Source organism: Oratosquilla oratoria, chromosome 6 (assembly GCF_046742065.1).
Source record: "Oratosquilla oratoria isolate Oo_2021 chromosome 6, ASM4674206v1, whole genome shotgun sequence".
NCBI lineage: Eukaryota > Metazoa > Arthropoda > Malacostraca > Stomatopoda > Squillidae > Oratosquilla > Oratosquilla oratoria.
This window is the reverse complement of record NC_134782.1, coordinates 63101054-63111053: the sequence shown is the minus strand read 5'-3', so window position 1 is coordinate 63111053 and position 10000 is coordinate 63101054. Positions and strand designations below refer to the sequence as shown.

Genomic DNA, 10000 nt, shown 5'->3' with positions numbered 1-10000 from the left:
ACGTTGTGGTTAGAGCGGTGAACCCGTGTTCTGTGTGCTGGGGTGGAGAGAAGTTCTCCTTCAGGTTCTCGATATCTACCCCGAAGTGTCCTGGTTGATCGGATGTCGAAATTCCAGGAACAATCTTGATGAACCCAGAATCATGGCTTGGTTCAGTGTCGGAGTGGATTCCGGACAGTTGGTGGTGATGGGGAGGAGGACCCTCTGGTGGAGCGTGTGGGAAGCGGGCCTGAACGTCCGGTCTGTGTAATGGGATGAAACCATGCTCCGGCTCTGTTGTATGTTCCCGCGAACTGCTGAGGGACGCTCCAAAGCCGCCGATTGGGATGTAGTTGTGATCCCGCTGCTGGGCGATGACGGCGATAGGCGGTCGTACTGGCGTACTGACTGTCTTCCTTCGGGGCTCGTCTTTCTTTGCAGCGGCAGCGTTGTTGAGGTTATCCCGGATTATGCCGGCAACGGCGGAGATCATCGGACCGATATCAAGATTGAGGCCGCTGCCTCCAGAGCTGTCCGTGAAGCTGCCCGATAGGCCGCTGGAACCCGTAGCTGCACTTGATCCGGCAGCAGCTTCAGCTACAGATGGAACTGCGGCTCCTCCTACAGGAAGTAACACACCTGGCCGTGCAGTGGGTAACACATGCGGTAAAGTGCTTGGCTCCTTGCCTAGAGTTGACACAATGACAATTGTATTTCCAGGAGTCAAGGTTGTGAAAATGCCATCGACGCCAGAAAGGACGGTCGTATAGTCAATAACAGATGTTGAGATGATTGGTTCGTCAATGGCGCTTTCAAGGAGAACCGGAGCAACTGTTGAGCTGGGTTCACCCCCGAGGGTAGAGGACGGTGCCAAGGACACTCCGGTCTGTCCTTCACTGAAAAAGACGATAGTCTGTCCTGTCAGGACAGAAGTTGAAACCTCTTCAGTAGGCTTGACAACCAGTGTTGCCGAGGTCGTCGAATCGCTGACGACAAAAGTGTCCGAGTCATCTTCATCGTCATCTTTTTCCATGAGCACTGTTGCTTGTAGTGAGGATGAGGTCTCTGGAGGCGTGGCTTCAGAGGAGAGGAAAGTGTCCTTCAGGGTCGTAATGTAAGACGGCTCTAGTTGGATGCCTGAGTCTCCGGAGACACTGCCGAAGGATGAGAGAGTGGAGTCTACCCCGAATGCCACTGTAGGGCTCACGAGGAGAGTGGCCGGCACCGATGTGGTAGATATTGTCGACGTAAGGACCCTCGTCCTGGTCTTAGTCACGGTGGTACGGTCGCCGTTGGCAAGAGTTTCCACATCAGTATAATCAGCGAAGAACGTCCTGACTTGTTTGTACAAGTTATTGCCAATCTTGACGTACTGGAGGGTCTGAGGACTCGCCACCGACACCGATGTCGTTGGGTGGATGCCTACATTAGTCGTGATTGTGCCTCTTAGCGATGAGAGGACTTCTTCGTCCAAGGTCATCGATGTGACTTTCTCGGTCACGACATTAGAGGTGACTTCAATGTGAGAGGAGGTGATTGTCTCATTGTCCTCTAAAATGGTTGTCAGGTAGGTCGAAGTCGTGTAGTAGGTCTTTGTGGCAAAAATGACGAACTTATCCGTATCGTCCTCATCTATGAAGGACGGTTGGACGGGAGAGTGAGGTATATTTGCGATCGTGGAGAAAATACCTGAGTGAGTTACTGAAGTTGGTGACACTATGGATGTCTGCGTGACGAGCTCAGAGGAAACAGTGGTACTGCTCTGGACGATCGTCTGGTCTCCTTCATAACGTGTCTGGTAGTAAGTAAGTGTTGTAAAGTAGGTCTTGGTAATCAGGGAGGTTCTGGTAGTTTCGATTGCTGTCTGCACTTTTGTTGTTGCCAGCTTTGGCGCCTCTGTAATTACCACCTGTGCCAATACCTCTGTTGATGTTACCACTTTCTCAAGGTCATCCTCAAGAACAGTGCGCGTAAAGGTCTTGGTGGTGTAGTAGGTCTGCGTGTCGAATACCACCTGTATGGGGACAAAAGTAAAGGTAAGAATATTTAGGAAAAGCAGTCAGAAACATATTTGTGGTTACACAAATGTAAGTGCATGAAACAAACACGGGGACTAGAATTGTGTCAGTGACGCACTTTATATATTCAATTTTATGTAACGTCAGATGAGAGGAAAACGCTTGAAAATGGAGTTCTGTCCTCTCAGCCGAGTCAAAGCATAAATCCAAAACCCATTTGTCGCCCCACCCATCTTAGTACCTCGTGGATGAAGGGTCTTCCTTGTCCATCGCCAGCCTATTTTGAGAGAAGGCAATGTAGCGAGACAGAGTACTCCTACTGCAGGAACCAACAAGCGAAGCTAAGCTAGTTTACTACAACCCCCCCCTAAAAAAAAAGGACATCCTTTCGAGCCGCGTCATTTCTTCATCTTGTCTTTTGTTGAACTCTCTTTTCTTTGCTCTATAGTCATTTCTCTTGGAAATTGGCACTTATCACATTGGCTAGTTAAAACTATAAAAATCATAATTGCCCTCTTATCATATCTTGTTTTTCCCCCATTTTTTAAAATTCTTGTTTCCCTTTTCTTCTGTCATCTTATTATTTAGTTGGTGATTCCCTTTCTTCCCCTTTGTCACGCCTTCCAGTGTCTGAAGCTCGTACCACTCTTCCTTACATCCTTGGGTTATCTTATTCGCCTCTTCCACTCTTTCCAGGTCTTGCCTTGTCCTTCCTTTTTGCTTGACTGGCTCATATTTCTTTTACCTTCCTCTCCCTTGTTTGGGTATCATTCCTCTCCTTCTCACCTCCCTCCACCAACCTGGGACCCTGACTCTCCTGCTTATTTCTCTGTCCTCTACTCCATGTCTTCAATAATCTTGAAACCACATGAAGTCTTTTGTAGTCCCTTTTATTTATTTGTTCCTATCCAAGCCCCCCTTGAGTTCACCGAAATCTTATATTTAAGTTTTCTCAGGACCCCCACCCTGTAAGAAATTGTTTAATCTCTCGACGAGGTCTTTCTAAACCTCCCATGGCAATCTCCTTTTAAACATGACCAACTAACTCACCTGAGTACTTTCGAACAGATCTTGAGCATTTTCAAAGGCTACAGTGACGATATTACTCGCAGTAGACTTGCTGGTGATGACGAAGGGTCGGTTAGCAGCCAGAATGGTGTTGTAGTAGGTGTAGGTTGTGAAATAGGTCGTCGTCTGGTGATGGACAGCACCATCGTCAAAGCTGGGCATGTGGGTCACCTGTTTTGATGTGGTGGGAAAGGTGGTGAGGATGGTATGGGGTGATGGGGGAAGGATGTAGGTTGTGTGTATTGTGATGGTGGAAGTGAGGATGGTGGTAGGAATGGGTTGGTGATATGATGGTAAAGGTAAATGAGGAAAAAGAAGGAAAAAAAGCAAGATTAGAATTTCAAATGTATTTTTTTTATATCACGAACTTTGAAATCCATAAACATATCAGACACATCTTAAGGATCAGTAAGTAATAGGATCTACATGATATAGGATATATAGAGAACAGGGTGATGGGAAGGGGACTTTTGTGCTGAATAAAAAGCGGTTTGGGTAAAGTGTAAATGGCTCCATGCAAATGGCTCTAATCCGAAGACTGGAATTCGGAAAAGCAGTGCAGGATAGGATGTTTATGATGTAGTCTAGTATGGTGACTAGAATGCAAATTACTCTAATAACAACAAACTTTGAAAAAAAAGTAATTGGTGTGTCATTGCAACTCCCGTGTTTCAAGTGCTTCAGGAGCTGTACATTAACTGATTCTTTTCATGGGCATATGGTCCAAAGTCTGGGAGAAATCTTTGCTTATATACAAAGAGATCTTCCCTCTCAATGAACGGAAACTCCACTATCCACATTATCCACACTTGCTCTTCTTGTCTGTTCATTGGGGATAAATTCATTTCAGATTCTGGAAATTAAATCGGCGTGCTTCATGGCTGATATACGTCGTTTGGTGACTGAAGATCTGTACTTGTCGCAGTCAGTCTGGTAAGTTAAGATACGTATTAATGAAGTCTGCGTTAAAGGTCTTGTTTGTGGTCGCCGCAATGTAATGGATGTTAGGATGGTTGTGACACTGAATTGGGTAGTTCATAACCTCTTTAGTACCCTGGCGTGTCGTAGGGATTTTGCTTCGGCAAAAATCAGACAATTACTTTATTCATTTAAACGGTGTCTAGTCAGGGTTTTCGTCGATCGAAACTTTGTTTAGGATGGGAAAATGTTCGTCCTTCATTCATGAAGATGACCATGACCTCACTTTCCCGTCCTTACCGATCTTGGCCAGTAGCAAGACAGGATGGGATGACTCCTCACACAATGTGAGTGAAAATTGTCCGACTCTTGTAAAAATAAAATGTATATAGTGCACCACGGCATTGAATAAATTAAGGGTTTCCTATAAGAGTCAGTGTGAGTGTATATATTGGGACAATAATAGGGAATGGAATAATTTTTTTGATATGGCTGCGGTCAGTGGCATGAGTGTTGGTTGTGGAAGTGATATAATTGGTAGGTGGTAAGGAAAAATGGTAATTGTCAGCATTTGGAGTACTGGTCTTTGTGATGGTGTTAACATTGTTGGTGGTTTACAAAATCTATTCTGGTAAAAGCAGGTGTGGTGGTGACAGCACTATTGGTGGTGATGATAGCAGTGATGGTACCATACTGATGGTGTTTGCAGTAGGAGACGGCTAGTGAAAATAGCAATACTAAGGAAGTGCTAAATTGCTCTGATACTAAAATAGTGTCGATGGCAATGGCAACAGTGGTGGTGGCGGCAGTGGACGGTATTGGAGAAAGTGACCACCAACAAGATTTGTGGTCGCGTCCTCTTGAGGTGCTGTGGTGGAAGCCGTGGCTACTCGTTCTACAAAACTCTGTCCTTTTTTTCTCTTTACCTGAGGGAGAAACCAGGTAGAGGTGGGAGGATCGAAGAGGGTCGACGGCGCGATGAAGTAGTGCGCTTGTAGGGTGGTGAAGGTATAGTCGGGGTCTGTAGAGGCCCAGGATAGGAGGAGTGAAGGAGAAGAAGAAGAAGAAGAAAGATAAGAGGATGGTTTAATAAAGATAGAGGGTATAGGATTTTTGAAAGAAAAAAGTGGCAATCTCGAAGAGTGCCTGGAAGGATTAGAGTAATCGGTATAGCGGGGAGATTGAATAGAAGAATCAGGATCAAAGGAAGATGAGGGCAAAGTAGAAGGAACAGAGGGTTTCTCTCCTAGCAACGCCGCTACAACGGGCTTCTGGAAGAAGCGCGTGGTGATACTGGAGGTGACACGCGTGCGGGACTGGATCATAGGTTCAACTTTCTTGCAGTTCTTGTCCGGGACTGGCGTGAACGTTGTCAGGTAGGTTTTGGTCACCAACTCCGGTCGGGTAACTACGACCCCTAGAGTTTGTCTCCGTCCCTGGCGAAGTTCTTCGCCCATATTTCTCGAAATATTGGTTTCTTCTTTATTGTCCATCCTCTGGTGGAACTCTTTTTCTTCTACCAAAAATTTAGGTTCTTTTCCCCTTAGAAGCTCTCTTCCCATTTCGCTTGAACTCTTGAGTTCCTCTTTCTTAACTTCTCCATTACGAGGATTTTTTTCTTTCATAGCATGAAGCTTTACATCCTCCTCATTTGATGTCTTGTTTCTTTCTTCTCTGAGTTTTCTATATTTTGCAGGTTTCCTTTCCAGTTCTTCAGGAGACTCTGTTTTGGATACTTTGACGTCATCAGTGGGCGTTGACTCGGCGTGGTGATTTTTTACTTCGGAACCAGTCTCCATTCTTGAAGACATCAGGAAGCTCTCCCTTGTCGTCGTCATTGTCATGGTGACGTGTCGCTTTTTCTTGGACTAATGGGAGTTCAAGGGATAGCATGAGTTGATGGAACAGAGTGGGGAGTTTATGCCCAGACGGTAATTATAATGGATTACAAAGAAAGAACATACCGACAGGAGACCTCTTGGTCCATAACTAGGTCAGATGCTAAGAATAGATAGTTAAACGAAGAAGTTAATAAAATAGCGGACCAAACGATTGCCAGGGAATGCAACATAATGCTTAGGTGTTTATTCAATTGAATCTTAAAACTTCGAACCTAAATGAATCTAAAACCACAATTTCTTCTTGTACCTGATTTTATCCTGTGAAAGTTTTTGTGGACTTTTGACACAGGAAAAACGTTTACTGAATATAAAATAAAAAAGAATTGGGAAATTAAATGAGTGAACAGGAGAGTCCTTGAAACAGATCAACCTCAGGACCACTTTTTATCTAAATAAAGTTATCTGAAGTTTTTCCACAACAAACGATATTAAGTTTGCTTTTTAAGGTGAAATGTTTCATCTGAGGACCTTCCTTTAAATTCATGAAACTGCCTTACATCAGGATGTGATATGCTTTACTGGGGTGAAGAGACTAATTTGATCAACTAGGTGATGTATCTTACAGAATGCTCTAGCTGGAGAGTCTATTTCATTCACATAGAAGACACAAAAATACTGTAAGTTTTGTTCCCACATAACCCTGTTCAAGTATCTCTCGTTATTAGAACGTAAAAAAAAAAAAAAAAAAAAAAAAAAATTGAGTCCTGGGATCATGAGTACAGGAGGGTTGCAATACAGTAGGTCCTCCTAACAGTTTCTGAGATGGAATGGTTTAAGTTTTCCTAAGATTTAATTACCAGGTTTCAATATGCCACGGATAGGTTGGTTCGATAATCTCCAATCTATCTTCAACGATGTAACTGAGTCTTTTTCTCCTTCCTCTCGCTTACCTTGTGTCCCTTGTCTTCGTGAGACGCGAAGAGCATGACATGGTCAGACACTGTCGAGGGTGGCAGGGTAACAGGACGGCGGAGCTTGTCGAAGTCCTCGGAGGCAGTCTGCTCCGGCGACAGATGAGATCCCGTCTTGTCTCCTATAAAATCAGCCACAAGATTACAATGAAGGTATTGGAAGCATTGGATTGTAGAGACTTGTTCTCAAAGATGTTAGTTTGAATTTTTATTCATTGAAATAATATTAATGACAATGATAAAGTCATAGCAATACCATGTGCAGAATAAAAAAGAGTGATGAAATAAAGAACTTCGCTCAATGTGCTTCGTTACCTACAAATAATTGAGCCAATATCTTAACTCTGCTTTATTGTTTCAGGGCTTTACCGCTCGTGTTTTGGTTAATTTTCAGTTATCATTTTTACATTATTCTATGATTTGGACTTAATTCTAGTTTATGGACTCGGCGTGCATGTTAATGAAAATTAATGGGATATACATATTTAAGGCTTTACTTTTTAATGATCAAAGTTGTGATTTGGTAAGTAACCTCCTTTTCATCCGAGTAGTAGGAAAAACCTAGACCCCTTAACGTGTTTAGGAAGTTTTCTCATATTAAAGAATTTTACCCTCGGGAACAAAAATTAACATAATAATCTAACATAAATGTTAAAAGGTTAGTCGAGATAATTTTATTCCTTTGATATCTATAGGAGTTTCCCTTAAATGAATAAAATCACTTAATAATAAGTAGGATAACAATAAGGCAAAATCGTCATAGGATTAATGAAATACTATTAAGCAATACCGGATTACAATACTGCTGTTTAGAACCAGAAATTTCATTGTAAATTATATTCTTTTGCTTTTCATGTGATTAAAAAGTTATTGAACCGAATTCTGAACAGTATGAATTTGAAGCCCAAAACGAGGAAATTCTGTAAATGACAAATACCGAAAAGGAAGCACAAAGAACTTTGGCAAGACACCGCATAATTTAGAAAATATTTTTTGTCTTGATTTGAGATAGGAGCCAATAAAACCGATAGGACCGGTTTAGGTGATTAAAAACAATCAAGGTACAGGCAATAGCCAAGAATTAGTAAGGATGATGAATGAGAAGAATGTATTGCCAGACCGTGAGTTAGTTACATCTGGGTTTCATGCACTTACCCGCTACAATTACTTCGACCCCATTGCTCATGATCTTTGTGGCAAGATTATGTCGAGCCCCAATGCTGAAACGTGCACCCAGCCTTTGGCCCCGACCCGCCTCTCCAGTTTGGCCATAGCGAGAAAGAAGCCCCTCGAATTGGTCGAAGTGTTCCCTCAGACTATCGCCTGCCTGGTCAGCAGATTCCCTCAGCCCCTGTGCAGGATCTATCTGTTTTTTGTCACTCTCTGAATGGCTATGTGAGTGTTCCGTACTAACCGAATGGCTCTGAGACTTCTCAACGCTAACTGAATGGCTGAAGGATTGCCTTGAATCACTTGTTTCGTTCAGAGTTCCACTCGAGTCCTTAGGCTGTCTGCCAAATAACTCGAAAGAAACACCTAAGTCCTTATCTTCGGTTACAGCCAATTCCGAATCTGTAGCCTTATCAATAAAATCTACAGCATGAGTGGGGAATTTTCGGGAGTCCTCCGGGTGGTGGAAGGCTCTTGGGCTTTCTTGAGGATCTTGTGTATCTTCAAATGTTTCTGGAAGTTTGGCAGAAGGACTCAGGAATTCTGATTCAGGACTTATGATTTCTTTTTCTATAGATGGAATTCTGGTAGCATCTGATCCTATTAGCACGGGGCTAGCAATATCCGAATCTATAAACAAAGATCTTGTAACACCTGATTCCAATATCAGAGGCGTGCTGACCTCTCCGATAAATGTGTCTCTCAATGTGTTTAATTCATTCAACAAGTGTGTTGTAATTGCCGTGTCTACAAAAAGAGATGTAAAGAAAACATCTCCCAAAAGAGGCGCTTCAGTTTCTGGATCTGTTGGTAGGGGCCTTGCAAAATCTGAACTGATGAAAAGAGGAGTGGCTTCGGTTCCTCTGAATGCAGTCTCAGTAGTCTCGAATTCTTTGAAGAGAGATATTGTTGCATCCTCGTACTCTATGGAAGTATGCAAGGCGCTTTCGGTTTCGAAAGCACCAACTGCTTCTGTTTCTGTCAAGAGTGGTCTAGTTGGCTCTAACTCAAAAATAAGAGGTCTTGTAACCTCCGGTATGCCATCAGGGTATTCTAGGATATCTGATTCTACGAAATGATGTTTGCCGCTTCCAGAATCATCAGGGAAGGCCACTGTCGTCTTGAAGCTTGTGGTTACTGGTTTTGTTGGTTCCAGTTCTATGAAGAAGGGATCTAGGACCTCTGATTCTGTGAAACCAGTTGTTGCGTAATCATAATCTATGGGGGTAGGACTCTTTGTCTCCAGTTCTATCAAGAACGGCGTAACCGTTTTTGGTGTTTCGGAGATTGGTATAGTACCCTCTAAGAAATAGGACACCGTGGTTTCAGGGTCTATCAAAAGAGGCAATGTCACCTCATACTCTTCAACAAGAGTCCTTGTGTCCTCTGGATGTACAAGACCTGGTTGACCATCCTTTGATTCCGGCTGACCGAAGTGTGTTTCTGAAATTTCTGGATAATCAAGAGGTCCAGGATAATCTGACAAATCATATAGAGTATCTGGGTACTCCGCCACGTCGTATAGAGTGTCAGGGTGTTTCGGTAGATGGAACGGAGCATCTGGGCTTTCTGATGGGTCAAACGAACCCCCTGGGGTTTCTGGGTGACCAAATGGAGTTTCATGGCCCTCTGAGAAGTCAAATGGTGTGCTATGGGGCTCTGCCAGTTCGGGTGAATCAGAGGGATGTTCAGAATGGTCAGACGAGGAAAACCTTCCTGAATCGAATATCGACTGGAATGGCCTTTTAGGATCAAACTTTGACTTGATCGGCCTTCGGGAATCGAACAAAGAAAAGAAGGGTTTACGGGACTCAGTCTCTGGTGAGAAGGGTCTTCTGGGGTCGAACTTTGAGGGTCGAGGCCTGTGGGGATCTGAGTGGGCGAGATGGGGTCTTGTGTGATCAGACTGGGTGGGGATTCGGGTATTCTCTATTTGGGCGTGCAGATGACTTGTGTTCTCTGGGGGGTCGAGAAGGAATCCGAAACCTTCCAAGGTGTGGGGATCCGAACCTAGATGACAACCACCACAACAGGC

General features: G+C 43.7%; 1 protein-coding gene across 4 annotated transcripts in view; it reads right to left on the bottom strand.

Annotated features, from left to right (window-relative positions):
• The window catches only part of LOC143026524 (uncharacterized), a 223641-nt gene that overhangs the window by 15787 nt on the left and 197854 nt on the right, over nucleotides 1-10000 (bottom strand). For 3 of the 4 annotated variants that reach the window (XM_076187066.1, XM_076187069.1, XM_076187067.1), the window contains 4 exons: nucleotides 7951-9975; nucleotides 6775-6917; nucleotides 3048-3236; nucleotides 1-1993 (listed from right to left, as the gene is read on the bottom strand). The exon at nucleotides 1-1993 is cut by the window's left edge and continues 1401 nt beyond it. In XM_076187066.1, the coding sequence (XP_076043181.1) occupies nucleotides 1-1993; nucleotides 3048-3236; nucleotides 6775-6917; nucleotides 7951-9975 (4350 nt within the window). The remainder of the gene's footprint in view (nucleotides 1994-3047; nucleotides 3237-6774; nucleotides 6918-7950; nucleotides 9976-10000) is intronic. The other variant, XM_076187070.1, reaches the window with a different exon arrangement.